The sequence below is a fragment of the Diabrotica virgifera genome, chromosome 5, assembly GCF_917563875.1.
Source record: "Diabrotica virgifera virgifera chromosome 5, PGI_DIABVI_V3a".
Lineage (NCBI taxonomy): Eukaryota > Metazoa > Arthropoda > Insecta > Coleoptera > Chrysomelidae > Diabrotica > Diabrotica virgifera.
The window spans coordinates 137,323,588-137,344,421 of NC_065447.1; the positions used below are offsets into that span (position 1 = coordinate 137,323,588).

The window sequence follows — 20,834 nt, forward strand, 5'->3', positions numbered from 1 at the left end:
TTTTTCAATTGATTAATTTCCATAGATTCTAATAAAGATAGCTTAAGGCCTTTATTTTGAATATGTAGAATTTAAAACTGTTCATTCAAAGAATGATTATGATCTAGAAGGTGAAGTGCGTATGTAGACGTGTCTGTTTTTCTATTGTTGAAAGCCCTTTTGTGTTCTGCTATCCGTTTGTCAAAGGTTCTACCAGTTTGACCGATGTAAGTTTTCGGACAGTCACCACAAGTTAGTTTGTAAACACCACTCTGTAGTTGTTTTCTCCCTCGGCTCTTATTGTTTTTAATATATTTGCTTAAGCTGTTGTTAGTTCTGAAAGCTGGTGTTATTCCTTTCTTTTTTATGTATCTGGCTATTTTTGTTGTTATCTTGCCAGTATATGTGATAGAGCAGAAGGTACTGGGTTCTTTCTGTGGTGGTGGATAAACTAATTTCAGGGCTTTCTTATGGAGTTTTTGGTTTAAAATTTTGTTAATTGTTTGTTCGTTATAGCCATTGTTTACTGCTATTTGTTTAAATGCTGCTAAACAATGGCTATAACGAACAAACAATTAACAAAATTTTAAACCAAAAACTCCATAAGAAAGCCCTGAAATTAGTTTATCCACCACCACAGAAAGAACCCAGTACCTTCTGCTCTATCACATATACTGGCAAGATAACAACAAAAATAGCCAGATACATAAAAAAGAAAGGAATAACACCAGCTTTCAGAACTAACAACAACTTAAGCAAATATATTAAGAACAATAAGAGCCTAGGGAGAAAACAACTACAGAGTGGTGTTTACAAACTAACTTGTGGTGACTGTCCGAAAACTTACATCGGTCAAACTGGTAGAACCTTTGACAAACGGATAGCAGAACACAAAAGGGCTTTCAACAATAGAAAAACAGACACGTCTACATACGCACTTCACCTTCTAGATCATAATCATTCTTTTAATGAACAGTTTCAAATTATACATATTCAAAATAAAGGCCTTAAGCTACCTTTATTAGAATATATGGAAATTAATAAATTGAAAAATAAAGATATAATTCTGAATGACCAACTCGAGACAAACAGCTCCCCACTTCTCAACCTCTTCAGTTAAAGACTTTAAAAAGGCAAACACATAGTAAACTAAATCACTTGAGAAAGGCACTCTGCCGAAACATCTGTAGTCACATAGTTGTAATAAATTTTGTGGAAGTATAGAAAACAAACGTTTTTAGTGTTTTATTGTTAGATAAAATGAACTTCCATCAAGTAACGGTCGAATCCATCAATTAAATAAATTTCAGTTGGTAGTTTAATTTCGTTGCCAGGTGGGGCTAGGAGTTATTGCCCCGGACAAACAGCGTTTCGTGTATAGACATAATAAGAATTGACGAGGTAATTTTAAGGGCCACTCTGTGAATAGAGGTGAAACGCCAATATTCATTAGCGTTGTCTTATCTGTCTATCACTAGATTAATCTCGCTATTTTTTACTATCATAAGCAAGTAATCGTACGATAAAGAGAGATAGATAGACCACCGATCGAGTGTTCCCCTTTTCACCATTTTGCTCAGGATGCCTTGTCTATTCTCATTATGTCTATGGTTTCATGCCGTCCTAGCATTTTATATTCATAGATAGTTTTTGTACAACTTTCATAACAATTAAATATCAGTTGGTAGTTCAGATTTCTTTCATAGGTGGCGCTAGGAGTTATCGTCCCAAACAAACTGCGTTTCGTGCCGTGTTATCCTTTTATATTTATAGATAATTGTTTACATTACGATAACTTCGTGCTCAAATTATTGTTTTTGTTTAGGTTCCACATTTTGGAGTATTATTTAATGAGGCTATTGTTGAAACTTCAGTGTTAGCTGGATTGGTTAGAGCAACAGCCATTTGTGCAAGTAGAGCTAAGAGAATTACTTACGAATTCTATCAACAGTAGTAAGTTTATATTTAAAATATTTATTAAAATAATTTATACACACAGCGCCAAAATTAACGGAACATCTTAAAAATGGGACATGTTGGATGTCTCGTTTTCCTAAACCTGTTGTCCGATTTGAGTGATTTTTTTAGTAAGTTATAGCCTTATTATTTAAGAAAATCGATGTAATAATATTGTTGCTAGAGAGGTAAATGTCATTTTATACCGGGTGTAACAATATTACTGTGTTTTTTCCTTACTAGCACATACAAAATATTGAAATTAAAACTCAATTGTAGCCCTAGGCTTTATTAACATTTTCTTTTTTGATTCATGTGCTTATGTTGGATAATAAAAAAAGGACGTTAACAACTAGCTATGTCTTTCACCAATAAATCCTCATTTTCTGCTTAGTTTAATAGACAAGCCTAAAGTAGGCTATGAAAAATTACCAATTTAATAGATGCCAAATTGTTAACAGTCAAAAAGTGTCTTGTTTGTTGTGAAAATTAGTAGATTTATTATTTAAAGTTTCAATTAAGTCCGCATTTTTTTTTGTTGTTGTTTGGTGGAAATGGAACGCGCTACAAATAATTTGACCCGCGATGAGTGTGATCAAGCAGTGATCTTACATAGGGAAAGAATTTGCTACCATGCTATCGGCTCCTTATATTGGTTAAAATTTTTTGCTAATACACGATAATACAAGACCTTACGTTCACAAACTATTATCGAATATTTACAACAGGTAAATCTTCGAACTTTGAATCGGCAATCTCATAAGCCGGATCTAACCCAACCGAGCATTTGTGTGACATAATTGACAGAAGACTACGACAGCGTTTGCCACCTCCTAGAACCTTACAAAAGGTAAAAACAGTAGCTCTCGACATTTGGAATGATATTGATCAAGACCAAATAGCATACCTCATTTGTAATATAAAAGTGCATATCTCTTTTATTATCGAATATAAGCGAATGAATTAAAAAACAAAAGACTAAGTTTTCACTCTAATGGCATATAAAACAACATAATGTTATTCTACATTCCACCAGACTGAAAACAATGGGGACCTTCTCTGGTTATTGAAAATGGTTATTCATTTTTGATAAAAAAACAAAACGTTAAGAAGGCCTAATGCTACAATTGAGTTTTAATTTCAATATTTTATATATGCTAGAATATTCCACAGGGTGTTCCGAACTTTAAGAAAAAAACACAGATGATTGTTACACCCAGTATAAAATGACACTTACCTGTCTAGCAACAATATCATTCCATCGATTTTCTTAAACAAGGCTATAACATACTTAAAAAAATCACACAAATCGGACAACAGGTTTAGGAAATTCGAGACATCTAACATGTCCCATTTTTAAAGTGTTCCGTTAATTTTGCCGCTGTGTGTACTTGCATTGTATCTTGTGTGTGTACTTTTACTTGTAATGTACTTGTAACAATCTTAAACTGTTTGTTTGTTGTAGTTATGAAGAAAGAGCTAAGTCGTTAGAAACAGTTGTAACGAAACACAAAAAAGGTACAACATATGAAGAATTCATATCAAAAGTATACAGTCCCGTCCTTACGCCGAATTTGCTTTATCCTAATAGTTTATCGTCAAACAACGGTGATGTTGGTTCAAATTCCATGCTTGCAGCTGCCCTATTGGACTCTCATGGACATATTCCAAAGAGCTCCCAAAGAGCTGATCAGAAATTTAGAGGTAAGCTTCAAAAAAATAAATTAAAGTAAAGTAACGTAAACTAGTAAAAATTAGTTAAATGTAATAACTCGTGATGAAACAAAATAATATTTACCTAACCTATAATCTATATTCACAAATACATTATTAACTCAAAAATGAATAACCATTTTCAATTTCGTTGCAAAACGAAAATACAGCCGAACCATATTCTAGTCCAATCAGAGAGTGCAGCAAGCACCTCTACCGGTTTCGAAACTTATTAGTCTCTCATCAGGAGGCACATATGCTGCGCTCCCTGATCCAACCAAAGCAAACCCCAGCGTGCAGTCCCGGATTGCAACGAACGAAATGGCATAGATGCCCTAGCGGCAACTGCTACCACAAGACTAAGTTTTCACTCTAATGGCATATAAAACAACATAATGCTACTCTACACCCCACCAGAATGAAAACAATGGGAACCTTCTCTGGTTACACCTCCGAGGCTTCTACAATATGCAAGCCATACGGATGCTGATACTAAGGAAGATTAGGGAATTCTACAATTTACAATTCACGTCCCATTTGCTCAGCGCGGTAAAGTTCCAACGAGAATGGTTCCCTTCGTACTCCAATCAGAGTAAATGTAAACGAAAATACAGCCGAACCATATTCTAGTCCAATCAGAGAGTGCAGCAAGCACCTCTACCGGTTTCGAAATTTATTAGTCTCTCATCAGGAGGCACATATGCTGCTCTCCCTGATCCAACCAAAACAAACCCCAGCGTGCAGTCCCAGATTGCAACGAACGAAATGGCATAGATGCCCTAGCGGCAACTGCTACAACAAGACTAAGCTTTCACTCTAATGGCATATAAAACAACATAATGCTATTCTACACCCCACCAGAATGAAAACAATGGGAACCTTCTCTGGTTACACCTCCGAGGCTTCTACAATATGCAAGCCATACGGATGCTGAGACTAAGGAAGATGAGAGAATTCTACAATTTACAATTGATGGGACGTGAATACAATTGATATGAGGCTTTTTTGTAAGATGTCTTCTGTACGGATATCCCTAATTAATATATAAAATGTTTCATTAACTCATACACACTTTTTTTTTCATACACTTTTGAAGCTAATAACCAGTTTCTAAGGCATTCGCCCAATAAAAATATCACGGCCACAAATTTTTAGTGATCATCCTGCATATTGTATGGCTAGATGTCAAAGATATTAAATTATCTAAAAATAGCATTATACTATGGTCTGTTTTTAAACCAGGAGGAGTAATTCAAATTCACCGCGCCGTAATGCTTGTTTGTAATTTGTCCAACCTCAGGCAAGTTTACTCGACTGTTATGAAATTTTGACACTAATGACATTTATCAAATTTTGACACTATTGGCATTTCAGAGGTTAATTAAGTTATATCAGCGATTTTGCTTTAGTTTGCTTTTTATTAAAAGTTGTTTTTAGAACTCTTTAGCGACGTATTAGTATAATATAATACTTATGGATTTCCGTCGAAGGCCGATAAGATCAACTAAAAAAAGATGTATTTGGTGATATTTCTATTAACTTTCTTGGGTGTGAATCTGTCTTTTTAGTTTACTCCTCCTGGTTTAAAAATAAACCATAGAAAAACATTGACATGTCATTTAAATTAAAATTTTTGTTAAATATTTCGAAAAGTATTAAGTTTATAGCTCGATCAAAGAACAATCTGACCCCCCAAAAAAAAATAAAGGAAGGATGAAAATTTGGGAATAGCTAGTTGAAATTGTCTATTATTATATAAGAAAAAGTTTACAATTCTACATCCCCTCCATTTTACGAATATCCCCTCTCGAAGGTGAAAAATATACATTCAAAATAAGTCCGGAATTAGATAAAATGACTAATTCTAAGCAACTCTTGTTCTATAGAGTTTTTTCCCTAAGTCAATACTTTTTGAGTTATTTGCAAGTGAATTTGTTTATTTTTACCAGAAAAAACATGATTTGGACGGTTTTTCGGAGATAACTCAAAAAATAAGTATTTGAGCGAAAAAATATGCTTTAGGTCTGTAGACCTAGTAGAAGCAGAGTTGTAGCTAATGAAAAGTAGGTTCTTCTTTATCAAATTCCAAATCGAATATTTCAATGTGAAATAACCCAAAAACGGAGCACTTTTCGGGGAAAATTCATTTCATCTTTTTTAAAGTATGTATTTAAAAAAAAGGTTTATTTTTGTTTTTTAAAAAAACTTGTAACATTAAAGGTAAGTGAGTTACGCTCAAAATATTGTTGGTCACTTTTATTTTTTTGTAAAGAAATCGCGAAAATCACCCCCTAATTAGCATCACAAATAAATTTTATTATTACCACTTCATAAGTTACTTTGCTTATGTATTATTTATATGATCTGTATATTTCATCGGTTCAGAGTGCTTATTTTTGAAAAAGCTGTAGTTAAAATGGCTTGAACGAGTAACTAGTCACTAGTTTAGGCAAATTTTGAACAGCCATAGCATAACCAATTTTTGTCTAACAAGAAAACAAAAAAGCAAAAATATTCAGAAAAGCAAAATGTATATTTTATTACTCTTTAAGATTTTTGGTATTACTAATAATTTTTAAGTTAATTCCATGAACAATTCCATTCTTTTTTAAAATTAAAAAATGTTTTATTTTAAACCCAATTTTTTTCGAAAAATGAGCACTTTTAACCAATGAAACTTATAGATAGTATAAACAATACATAAGTAAAGTAACTTGTGAAGCGGTAACGATTAATTTTATTTGGGAAGCTAATTAGGGGGTGATTTTCGCGATTTTTGTAGCAAAAAATAAAAGAACAACAATATTTTGAGCGTAACTCACTTATTTTTAATGTTTTTTTTAAACAAAAATAAATATTTTTTTAAACACTTTAAAAAAGTTGTAATGAATTTTCCCCGAAAAGTGATCTGTTTTTTGGTTATTTCACATTGAAATATTCGATTTGGAATTTGACGAAGAAGAACCTACTTTTCATTAGCTACAACTCTGCTTCTACTGGGTCTGCAGACCTCACGAGTACACTATTTTTTTCAATTTTTTATAAGCTATATTTTTACTCAGAATATTTTTTCGCTAGAATACTTACTTTTTGAGTTATCTGCGAAAAACCGTCCAAAAACATGTTTTTCTTTTGTTAAAAATGAACATATTCACTCGCAAATAACTCAAAAAGTATTGACTAAGTGAAAAAACTCTACAGAACGAAAGTTGCGTAGAATTAGTCATTTTATCCAATTCTGGGTCTAGTTTGAACGTATATTTTTTCACTCCCGAGAAAATATTTTTCACCCCGTATTTCCCAATTTTTGTAAAATGGAGGGGATGTAGAATTGTAAACTTTTTCTTATACAATAATAGACAATTTCAACTACCTATTCCCAAATTTTCATCCTTCCTTTATTTTTTTGGAGGTTTTCGTAAAATTTTGTGTTCCCTGATCGGGCTATTAGACCTATAAAACCTTAAACACTTCATATTTTAAAAAAATACTTAATATAGTACATAGGTATACAGTGATGAGCGCGCTAATAACCAGCTTAATAACACAAAAGATGGAAAACATATTAAGTTGTGAGATAAAAGGAAATAAAGCTAATGGAGGTGGGAAATTTAGCGATAAAAACATATAAATTTACATTCTATTTATTGTTTACCATCTTTAGACGTACCAGAGGAGTATGTCAACTAAAACTGCCACTGTCACAGTGGCAGTTGCCAAACTCATCCGATACGTCTAAAGGTGGGAAACAATAAATAGAATATAAATTTATAGGTTTTTATCGCTAAATCTCCCACCCCACTAGTTTCATTTCTTTTTCATCTCACAACTTAACATGTTTTCCATCTTTTGCGTTATTCTGCCGGTTATTAGCGCGCTCATCACTTTCCCATGCGTCGCGATTCATTTTCAAACAAGTTGAATCACAAAAATAAAGTGAAACGTACGTCGATGTGTAGTATTTATACGTACTGTCAGAGTGTCAGTGGTAATAATTAGGAAATGGCTATTATCCCGCGAACATATTCTATATAGTTAATTTATTGAAGTGTTTAACCTTTTTTCACTATTGAGGAGATTAATGGACTCAACATTAAAAAGCTTGAATACCATGTAGACTATTACGAATATAAAGATAAATATAGAACGGTAATAAATAATAATATATGATAGAACCAAAATTACTTGTTTTAACGAAAATTCATTCTTACAAGAAAAACAATTGTTAACATCTGTTTTATTAAAAAATGATTATCCTTTATCGTTTATAAATAAGGAATTGTCAAGATTGGATCGAATGGAACAGAACAACTTAGAACGGGATCCTATAATATTCACAAGAAATAATACGAGGAAAATATCAATACCATATATAAAAGGACTATCCGAGAAACTTGAAACAATATGAAATAAATTTAACATTTCAACAACATTAAAACAGCAAACACATTGAGATCTATTCTGTCTAAAACTAAACCTAACAATGAACAAGAAAGAGTAAAGAATTGGTATTTATAAAATACCTTGTAAATGCGAACATTTTTATTTAGGTGAAACATCAAGACCATTAAACGTTAGAATAAGTGAAGATCAATCAGTCTTATATTAAAAATAGAGAATTTGATAGATCTCATTTATGTCAACACGCATGGGATAATGAACATAGAGTTCAGTAAAAAGAGAAAAATCAAAGACGCGGCTCTAATTATGCTAAATGAAATCAATTGTGTTGCAAATTCCTCGGTAGAATGCAATAGGATGTGGCTACCCACACTAAAGGACGAAGTCAGTAGAAAGAAAATACCAAGATTAGTAAGTCAATAACATATCGAGTTAGTACATACACTAAGCGCCAAAATTAACGCACCACCTTAAAAATGGGACATTTTTAATGTCTTATATTTCCTAAACCTGTAGTCAAATTTTAGTGATTTTTTTAATATATTATAGATTTATTCTTCCAGAATATCGATGTAATAATATTGTTGCTAAACAAATAAGTGTCATTGTATACCGGGTGTAACAATGATAGTGTGTTTTTTCCTCAAAGTTTGGAACACCCTGTGGAATATTCTAGCTATATAAAATATTGAAATTACAACTCAACTATAACCTTAGGCTATCTTAACATTTTGCTTTTTGATTTATTCACTTATGTTGGATAATGAAAAAGTTAGGTACTTTAACAACTAGCAACTTGCTTCATCAATACAGGGTGTTTCTAAATAAGTGCGACAAACTTTAAGGCGTAATTCTGCATTAAAAAATAATGACCGTTTGCTTGATAAACATATGTCTGCAAATGCTTCGTTTCCGAGATACGGGATGTTGAATTTTTTCTTACAAACTGACGATTTATTTATTGCTCTAAAACCGGTTGAGATATGCAAATGAAATTTAGTAGGTTTTAAGAGGTAGTTTATTAATTAAGAATTTTATATTCACCATTGGCGTGCATACGGGTCATATTACTCGGTCATATTACCCGTATGCACGCCAACGGTGAATATAAAATTCTTAATTGTATGCCAGAAAATGCGCAATAACTATTTCTTCAAACCTACCAAATTTAATTTGCATATCTCAACCGGTTTTAGAGCAATAAATAAATCGTCAGTTTGTAAGAAGAAATTCAACATCCTGTATCTCGGAAACGAAGCATTTGCGGACATATGTTTATAAAGCAAACGGTCATTATTTTTTCATGTAGAATTACCCCTTAAAGTTTGTCGCACTTATTTAGAAACACCCTGTATTGATGAAGAACGTTGCTAGTTATTAAAGTACCTAACTTTTTTATTATCCAACATAAGCGAATAAATCAAAAAGCAAAATGTTAAAATAGCTTAAGGCTACAGTTGAGTTGTAATTTCAATATTTTATATACGCTAGAATATTCCACAGGGTGTTCCAAACTTTGAGGAAAAAACACACTATCATTGTTACACCCGGTATACAATGACACTTATCTGTTTAGCAACAATATTATCACAACGATATTCTTGAGGAATAAAGCTATAGAATATTAAAAAAATCACTAAAATCGGACAACAGGTTTAGGAAATATGAGACATTAAAAATGTCCCATTTTTAAGGTGGTGCGTTAATTTTGGCGCTTAGTGTATTTTATATTTTAGTATTTTTTATATATCTATGTATTATTAATATTACTTATAATTTAAAATAACATATGTAGTACATATATTAAGGTCAGAATTTGGTATTAGTTTTGAGAGTAAACTAAATGTAAGACCTAATACTTACGCTGTCGGGATAGTATCACGAGGTTTTGTTCCTGGTTTTCCCTCGTGATTTACTATGGAATCTCTAACACGAGAATTTTACTCTCACCGTTGTATGTGGTTGTCTTTTTAAAGACAGAACACATGCTATGATTTTTTTGTGACGGATATTCTTGGGTTGGGATTGATTTCATGTAATCGAATGAACTATCTTTCAGTAAAGTCGCCCCAGGAACGCAACTTATAAATATTGGCAATATCATTTTAAAGTCTTTTAGTTTAGAATGTATAATATATGTCTGAATTGCTGATATAAGTGAGTCAGATTAAATAAATTATTAGAAGAATTTTTTTACTTAGCAACAACATTTTTGTTTGATTTATTAATATTTTGTATTTTGACAACGGCATCTGATTTGGACGTCGAAACGTTAATAAAATCATTTTTTTAGTAAAATTGTGGCTTATTTCCCATTTAAAATAGTTGATTGGTAATAAATAAATAAATAAAAAAAAGTCAAAACAATAAAGTTACTATTGCTGAGAAGATTTGATATTACCTAAGGTTGAAAAATATAAAACTATCCAGTGAATTACATAAAAAAATTATCAATATTTTTAATATATCAAACCTTTGGGAAAACAGTGGTACAAATGCAAATTTTTCACAAATTGAGTTATCAACACTACGATATTCAGCCCTGTGATGAATAACCGAAGTTATTTTTAACGTTTGCGTTAAAGTTATGATAACTATGACATATAACTATCTCCATAACTTTAAAACGTAAATTCCGTGTGATGTATCATCCCCCGTTATGAGATGAGTTATTTCTTAGACGTTATACAAGGAAGAAAATATTAAGTTGTCTAAAAAGAGAACCTTATGTAGAATCAGTACAAGTTTGAGCGAGAAAGAGAATCACGAGAAGTTGGTATACCTACCCACCGGCTACCGATGACTGAACAGCTGTTCGCTGTGGTTCGGTGGTGAATCATAAAAGTAGATAGAGAAAGTAGAAAGAACAGTACTCAAAACCCTTGGATGTTTATAAATATAAATAACAATTTCAACTTGAATCTCTCGATTTGATTTTTGTATTATTTTTAAAATTGCATTACCCTTCTATTTTTAAATTATTAGTTTTCTTTTTCATTTTTATTATTGTTTTAATTTTATTGCCTACGTGTTTTTAATTGTTATCTTAGATCTATGTTTTTGATAATTTTGTGCTGCTTTATATTTGATATTAAATTTGATTTATTAAAATGTTGCACAAGCTTCTGGAACAACCTGAAGCAGCGTTCTACGTTAAATATTCACTTGATTTCTATCTAAAAACAGATCAAAACATAAACCTAACCTTACAATCCTTAACATAACTACAGAGTTATCTCATAACTTGAGGTTTAACGCAGAGACATGTTAACAATAGACCAGGCTAGGGATATGCCTCTCAATACATCGGGGTGTAACGCCAATATCAAGTACAGTGGTCTAGCTATATTTGTCTGTCGTGCAAGTGTGAGCGTATCTACCAAGAGGTGGGAGTAATGGACCGATACAGACACAGAAGCGGCGGCCATCATATGCTAGAGAGAGAAAGCTAAGCGCCGGTAGAGAGAGATAGTAGACCACGGACCCGAACTGCTCTGCGTAACGCTATTTTTCTGACCTGGCCTAATATATGTGTTATTATGTCTATGGTTTAACGTCGCGTTATAAAGTGACAGGTGATATATCAGATAACTCAAGAACTGTCAAGGAATAACGCAAGTAGTTAATGCCTGGTTGCACCAACAAATCTTAAGCTGCAGCTTAGCCTAGCTCAGCTTTAAGGTAGGGCCGTTTTAAGTCTCACTTACGTTGCACCATAATTTTCGATTCTATGCAATCCACGTGGCAATCCATTGTGGCTAGCTGAAAATTGATCTAAGATCAATTGTTGCAGCGCGTATGTTTCGGAAGCTGAGCTTAAGGCACGTTTTAAGCTTAAAATCTCTTGGTGCAACCAGGCATAAGTTAAATATGATACATCACACCAATTCGAACATTACAACTTAACTACAGGATAACTTTACGTTATATTTAACGTGAGTTATGCATCATAGGGCTGATTAAATACTATTAAATACTAATACTCGTCTTTGTCTGGGGACCCAAAAGTCAGTATTCCAACTCTTCCTTTATTTAACTGAAATTATATCTATTTTTATAAATATAAAACCAAATAAACTTTATTGGTAAATAAATAAAACTTTATTGATTTACCAAAAAAATACTTTATACAAAACCAAAAAAAACTGTCACTGTCATTGAAAATTATAAACGTCAAAATTCATAATATATAAAAGACATTCGATATTGTTTATCCTTGTTTAACTTATTGTGATTTCTATGGAAAATCGGCTTAATTTTGCGATATTAGTTTCTGTGAGTTAAAAAGAGACCTAGTATAGAAAGTAGTTCGTGAATAATTTCGTGCATGGGAAAAGTTAAAGTGGAAGTACTGTACATACAGGGTGAGTTTTTAGTGCGGGATCGGTCGATAATTCCATAATGGTATAGAATATCGAAAAAAGTTATTTAGAAAAAATGCAGGCAATGATATTCTCCAGGCTTGGAAAATATGTCCATTTCTATAGGGTGATCAATAACTGCGTGGTATATTAAACATATAATTTTTTAAATGGGACACCCTATATATTTTTTCATATTTATATTCCTCTAGTAATTCTTGTTCATATAATATAGGGTTCTGTATTATTATACAGAGTATTTAACAAGTTATGACCATTTTTATTTCGAAATCCCTATGTGATTAACACCATGTATATAAAGAAGTAATTCATAAACAATAATTTGTTTTATATAATAAGATAAACAATATACTGTAGTTTTTAAATTAAGTTTAATTGAAATCATTGACGAATATTTGTATACAGGGTGAACTACAAAACCAATTTACGATTTTCTCAATTTTTTTTAAATGGATCACCCTATATTTTCTTTTTTTTTAAATATTGTATTTATGATACTCTTTCATTTTTATATAGCATTCCCTATACCCAAACTCATTAGTTTCCGAGATATTTTAAGTTTTCTTAAAATTTCGGGAATACATTCAATTTTTCTGGTACAAATAAGTTAGTATTAAGTGATAATTAAACAAAATTATTTTTATTCAATAAATAACTAACACAAAATATAAACCATAACACTGTGCAGTGAATGTACCAATAAATGTGATATTAAGAAATTATCATATTTGCCTAATATACAAGAATCGTAAAATTCCAACAAAAAAAAATTGTCTTGTATATAATAATATAACAAGATTATTTTTATTCAATTAATAACTCACATAAAACATAAATCAAAACAATATACAACTGATGTAACAGTTTTTAGATTGTCATATCAACAGTATTCTAAGCCAAGAAATTTTTAGTAAAACATCCAAATTTTATAAGCACTTTTAAACTACAAAACAAAATTACGATTTTCTCAATTTTTTTTAATAGATCACCCTATTATTTATTTTTTAGGAATGTTGTATTTATGATATTCTTTCATTTTTTATAGCATATCCTATACCTAAACTTCTTAGTTTCTGAGATATTTTTAGTTTTCTTCATTTACCGGAAATACATTCAATTTTTATAAGTAAAAATGACGTAACAAATAAGTATTGTGTAATAATCTAACAAATATTTGCATTCAATAAATAACTAACAAAATATATAAACCATAACAATATTTAATGAATGTACCAGTTAATGTGAGTCTAAAGTAAATGTTGAAAATGTTCACCTTCAACGTCTATGCAATTTTGTAACCGATGTTCAAATGACCGAGTCACATTTCTTAACATTTTTGTAAGTCAATATCATTAAAAGCTTCTCTTGTTCTCTTATTCTATCAGCTTCTATTTTTCATATCATCAGGTGTTGTTGGATGCTTCTGATATACAATTTTTTTGATCTAGCCCCACATGAAAAAATCAATTTTGGAAGAACTGGAGCACCGTCGTGTAAAAACCTCAATCGTAAAAAAAAATGTGGGCCAATCAAATAATCGCCAACAATAGCACCTTAAACATTTATAGATCACCTAGTTTGACTATGAGTGTTAACAAAGTAGAGATTTCTTGATGCATATTAATGAAAATTAGTATGAAAATTATAGTATTAATAACTGCGCGTCACAATCTGCAATTAAGAACGTGTTACTAAAACCTTCTTGGCTTAGAATACTGTTGATATAACAATCTAAAACTGTTACATAAGTTGTATATTGTCTTGATTTACGTTTTGTGTGAGTTGTTTATTAAATAAAAATAATCTTGTTATATTATTATACACAAGACATATTTTTTGTAGGAATTTTACGATTCTTGTATATTAGGGAAATATGATATTTCCTTAATATCACATTTATTGCATATTGTTATGGTTTATATTTTTTGTTAGCTATTTATTGAATAAGAATAATTTTGTTATATTATCACTCAATACTAACTTTTTCTAGAAGAAATATTGAATGTGTTCCCAAAATTTGAAGATAACTGAAAATATCTCAGAAAGTGATGAGTTTAGTTATAGGGAATGCTATATAAAAATGAAAGAAAATCATAAGTACAATATGTCTAAAAAATAAAATATAGGGTGATCTATTTAAAAAAATTGAGAAAATCGTAATTATGTTTTGTAGTTCACCCTGTATACAAATAATCGTCAATGATTTCAATTAAACTTAATTTACAAACTACAGTGCCTTGTTTATCTTATTATAGAAAACAAATTATTGTTCATGAATTATTTCTTTATATACATGGTGTTAATCTTATAGGGATTTCGAAATAAAAATGGTCATAACTTGTTAAATACTCTGTATAGTAATGCAAAACCCTATATTTTATGAACAGGAATTATGAGAGGAATATAAATATGAAATAATATATAGGGTGTTCCAGTTAAAAAATTATATGTTTGATATACCACGCAGTTACTGATCACCCTGTAGAAATGGATATATTTTCCAAGCCTGGAGAATATCATTGCCTACATTTTTTCTAAATAACTTTTTTCGATATTGTGTACCATAATGGAATTATCGACCGATCCCGCACTAAAAACTCACCCTGTAGATGCGATGCAGCAATGAGATATTCATCTGGATATCCATAGCAATTCCTGCAAAATATATGCTTCGCTTTTTAGCTTCTCGTTTTCTGTCATAAACATTGTGCCTTTCTTTTATGAAACTTATTTCAATGGATATTAATAAATGCTTTACTGCAAACGGATATATTCTTCTACAGTCTGCCCTTGAAGTGCTTTTTTCACTATTGGGGAGATTGATGGACTCAACATTAAACAGCTTGAACACCATACAGACTATTAAACTATAAGATCTGTTTCGAATGAACTCATTTTAACATCTTCCAAAATAACATATTTTTCTTTGTTCGAGTCGCATCTTCGATATGGTCTTCCTTTTTGGGGTTCTGGTACAGCTGCCCAATTCGATATTATTTTTAAATTACAAAAAAAAGCAATAATATATCTGTTTGGCCTCAGAAAAACAACATATAGCAGAAGTTACTTCAAAGATCACGGAATTTTAACTCTTTCATCTTTGTATATTTTAGAAACTGTTTGCTTAATTCGTAAACATCTACATGTCTTTCCAGCAAGACCTAATCATGACTACTTCACGAGAAATTCTACCTTTGAGGTCTATTTACCGACCCCGTCCTCTGAGTTAGTAAAGAAATCTATATTATATTCCGCAAAAAAACTTTACAACCACCTCCCTCTACAATTTATCTGCAGCATTTTCCCCAAATTCCGTAAAATGACAAAAGCCTACCTATCTGAAAGACCATATTATTCAGTAGAAGATTTTCTTAATCAAGGGGTGCGTTCGGACGTTTACAGCGACTGGACAGCTGAGTAAGCGGTAGCGTTCAGACGAAACCGCTGGAAGTCAGCTGCTGAGTGATTTACTAAGCTTTCCCTATTAGCGCTGGATACATCCACTAAGCCGCTTTGTGCTGACAGTCAGCCGCTGTTGTCGTCCGAACACACCCAATAACTAAGAAATTACAGTACCCTTTGCGCAATATACCTAGTTACTAGGTAGACTATGCAATTTGCAATTTATTTAAATTTTGCAATTGATTGTTTCTGTTACTTCATTATTATTATTTTTTTAATTATATTGACGATTTATGTAATTTTAGTAAACTGAATTGTTATTGTTTTGTTTTATTGACATCTTATAAGCTTTGTCGATAAAATTGTACAATTTTCCATGACATTAAAGCATATTTTCTATTCTATTACGAATATAAAGATAACTATAGAACGGTAATAAATAAATTTAAAAAAGTCACAACAACAAAGTTACTATTGTTAAAAAGATTTAATATTATCTAAAGTTGAAAAATATACAAAACTACTAAGTGAATTACATAAAAAAGCAATTAATATTTTTAATATATCAAACCTTTGAGGAAACAGTGATACAAATGCAAACTTTTCACAAATTGAGTTATCAACACTACTATATTACTAAAACTCGTCTGTGTTTAACTGAAATATTATATTTATTTTTTTATAAATATAAAACCAAATAAACTTTATTGATAAATCAATAAAACTTTATTGAAAAAAGACTAAGATTTTAATCTAATAGCACATAAAATAACATCAAAAATATTACTCTACATCCCACCAGATTGAAAACAATGGGAACCTTTGTTCAGAGACCAATGGGAACTTTTAAACCAGAGAAGGTTCCCATTGTTTTCAATCTGGTGGGATGTAGAGTAATATTTTTGATGTTATTTTATGTGCTATTAGATTGAAAACTTAGTGTTTTGCTAGCAGTTGCCGCTAGGGCATCCTTGTCATTTCGTTCGTTGCAATCCGTGACTGCACGCAGGGGTTTGTCCTGGTTGGTTCAGAGAGAGCAGCATATGTGCCTCCTGATGAGAGACTAATAAGTTTCGAAACCGGTACAGGTGCTTGCTGCGCTCTCTGATTGAACTAGAATATAATGTGGCTGTAGTTTCTTGTTGCAATGAAATTGAAAATGGTTATTTATTTCTAAAACTTTATTGATTTATAAAAAAAAATAAATAATAAATGCAAATAAATCAATAAACTGTCACTGTCATTGAAAATTATAAACGTCAAAATTCATAAGCTATCAAAGACAATCGATATTGTTTATTCTTGTTTAACTTATTGTGATTTCTATGGAAAAGCGGCTTAATTTTGCGATACTATTGTTTGTTTTTTAACCAAGAGGAGTGATTCAAATTTACCGCGCCGTAATGCTTGTTTCTAATTGGTCAAACCGCGGGCAAGTTTACTCCACTGTTATTAACTTTTGACACTAATTACATTTCTGAAATTTTGGAACTTCTGTCATTTTATAGGTTAATTAAGTATATCGGCGATTTTTTGTGTTTTCTGCATTATTCCTTTAATTTTTAGATTTTTAGTCCGCTTTTATATAAAAACAGTTGTTTTTAGATCTCTTTAGCGATGTGTTAGTATAATATAATATGTATGGATTATCATCGAAAGCTGATATGATCAACGAAAAAAGAAGATGAATTTGGTGACGTTTCTAGTAACTTTCTTGGGTGTGAATCTGTCTTTTTAGTTTACTCCTCTTGGTAAAAAAATCAACATTAGTTTCTGTGAGTTAAAAAGAGACTTAGTATAAAAACTAGTTTTTGAATAATTTCGTGCATGGGAAAAATTAGAGTGGAAGTACTTATACCTTGTTAGATACTGGTACTACTTTACAAACACGTTTACTATTACGAATGTATTACACTATTTTGTACTTATTAGGACAAATTCGTGTAAATAGTTTACGTATATATATAGCATACACATTTTTATACGCAATTCGTGGTGACCCTCTCATCAATTAGCTTATATTTGGCTATTGCTGAACGTAGGCCTCCCGTAAAATTTTCCACTTATTTCTATCTTGAGCTTGACCGCGCGAACGCAACTGCCTACCCACTAAAACCTCCTCATTTCCAGCGGCAGGCACTCGGTACGTGTTCTTAGCAAACGTTACGTCGGGTGCGCCGCTGCTGATCCTCTCTATACTACATGTCGGTGAGGCCGATATGGCAGTATGTACATAGATGTAAAATGAAATGTATAAATAAAACTAATCACATATACATCACCCTCACATACATTCACACACATACGTGACCCCTGTTCTACTTGTTATTTCTAGGTTTGGTACTTTATCTCTTATGGTGATACGTAATATTGATCTTTCCGTAGTGTGTTGTGTAACTTTTATTTTATTTATTGTTCCTTTGTTGTTCAATCTACCAAAAGCAGCCCATATGAGACCTATCCTCTTTGTATTTCAATTGTCTGATTATCTCGGCATAAGCGAATCTCATGCCCTAGATATTTGTAAGCTATTACTTGTCGATATATATGGTCGATACTATAGCTTTAAATTTGAATTTTATCGGTTGGTAATAAATTTTGTCTTGGAGTTGTTAATTTTAAGACAAATTGTTTTTGATGCTTCATACATAGAGCGTTTCCAGCATTTTTGTAGCTTTATCAACTCTATGAGATATTAGGTGGTTCAGATCCTCTCCATTTATATTAATAACAATATTAACTCTCGTTCCATTCGTTTGAACATATATTCGATATAGCTGTAAATAATTTCTGGGAGATAGTATCACCCTGTCGAATTCCACGTTATATTCGGAACTTTTTGGTATCTTCATGAAGTCGGACACAAGCTGTACCAGTTTCGTAGATACTCTTGATCAAGGTAATATATCGGTAGTCAAGGCGGCAGTCAGCCTATGCTCGATGCAGTTTATATATATGAAAGATAGGCTTGTTGTATTCTTTTTTAATAATTTTTAGTAGACCAGGACTAATCTGTAAAAAAACGTCTATTTTTGGATGTGAGAGGTGGCATTCGGATTTTTGCAGATAAAGTTAGGTGACACCTTCAGTAATAATAATTGACTTATGCTCCTTCTCAAATATGCCCGGAACATTAATAAAAAAATTATAATATTTAAAAATTTCGAAAAACATCGATTATTTTCTGCTTTCTTTGCTTATAACTTTAAAACGATTCGTTTTGGAAAAAAGTCGTACAGAAATAAAATAAAGATAATTGAATTTTGTATGATATACGACTGGTCAAAAATGTCTTAAGGTATTACCTTTTCTGCAATATAGCAATAAATACAAAATAAGGAAGCAAAATACGCCTGTTGTTATTCAATGTTTCTTAACCACTTTGGTGGCACTTAGAACCTTAATAATTCGCTTAGAAAATTCTTATAACTTACTTAAACGGTCTACCAAATTTCATTAAAATCAACCTAATAGATTTTGCATAATAAATTTGCAATCTAAATGTTTTTAAAAAAGTTCAAATTTTTTAAAATCTTTCTGAACAAAAAGTAGACCATTTAGAAGTTGGCTAATTTTTTTACATATAAAGAGGTGCTCTACCTATCTAATACACTTTACAGAATTAAAATCGGATTATTTAAGAGGCCTCAGCAATGTTTTAAAATTATAAACAATTTTTTGGCTTATAAACAAATAGCTTTGTTTAATAATAAAAAAAATTAATTTTTAGCAATGCAAATAATTAAAACCGGTATAATTTGACTTAAACTTTCAAATGCTGTCAGCAGAATTGCTATTTTATTTTATTTTTTAATCAAAAGCTATTCGCGTTCAAAAATTGCAATTTTTCGATTTTTTGAAAGTTCCACCGAGTTTATCTCAAAAACTATGCATCCTACGAAAAAACTTGTAAAAACATTTTTTGCTTAGAATTACCCAAGAAATACAAAAAAATGTTTTATTTTGCGAAAAATCGATGTTACGTAATTCCTCGAGTTCTTTGTTTATAACAATCTTATCGACATCCGGATCAACTGTTACCGAAAAAATTCGTGTTCTACGGGTCAAAATACATAAAAAAAACTTGGGTAAGTCCATCTAAATAAAGGAGCCCGTAGCACCCCCTCCTGGCCACAGAACTAATTTGTTTATAAGCCAAAAAATTGTTTATAACTTTAAAACATTGCTGAGGCTGCTTAAATAATCCGATTTCAATTCTGTAAAGTGCATTAGATAGGTGGAGTGCTTCTTTATATGTAAAAAAATTGACAAATCTTTGTATGTTCTAACTTTTTTTGTGCAATATTTTAAAAAATTTTAATTTAAAAAAAAGTTTAGATTGCAAAATTATTATGCAAAATCTAGTAAGTCAATGTTCATGAAATTTGGTGGACGGTTTTAGCACATTACAAAAATTTTCAAAGCGAATTATGAAGGTTAAGGTTCCAAGTGTAACCTAAGTGATGGAAAAACATTGAATAAGGACAGGCTTGTTTTGCCCCCTTATTTTATACTTATTGCTATTTTGCAGCAAAGGTGATAAATTAAGACACTTTAAACCAATCGTATCTGATAGAAAATTTAATTATCTTTGTTTTATTCCTATACGACTTTGTTCCAAAATGAATCGTTTTAAAGTTATAAGCAAAGAAAGTAGAAAAAAACGAAATTTTTTGAAATTTTTAAATATTTTATTTTTTTATTAATATTCCGGGCATATTTGAGAAGGGGCATAAGTCAATTATTATTAACGAAGTTTTCACCTAACTTTATCCGCAAAAATCCGAATGCCACCTCTCACATCCACCTAACAACAGATCCTTCCTGGTCTATAGATGATCGTTTGTTCCGCATCTGGAGCAGGATCCCACCTGTTCGCAAGGTTGACAACTATCCAGTTTGTTCACAAGACGTTTTATTATTATCTTCATAAATAGTTTGTATGTTTTGTGGCCCATTGATACTGTTTTAGTTGACATTAATCACTTACAACCTAATCGT

The 20,834-nt window shown here is 31.3% G+C and overlaps 1 protein-coding gene across 2 annotated transcripts in view; it reads left to right on the top strand.

The window, feature by feature from the left end:
• Positions 1-20,834, top strand: part of LOC114336116 (ral GTPase-activating protein subunit alpha-1) — a 208,858-nt gene that overhangs the window by 187,420 nt on the left and 604 nt on the right. For both annotated transcript variants that reach the window (XM_050650360.1, XM_050650361.1), the window contains 2 exons: positions 1,805-1,932; positions 3,401-3,639. In XM_050650360.1, coding sequence (XP_050506317.1) covers positions 1,805-1,932; positions 3,401-3,639 — 367 coding nt within the window. The remainder of the gene's footprint in view (positions 1-1,804; positions 1,933-3,400; positions 3,640-20,834) is intronic.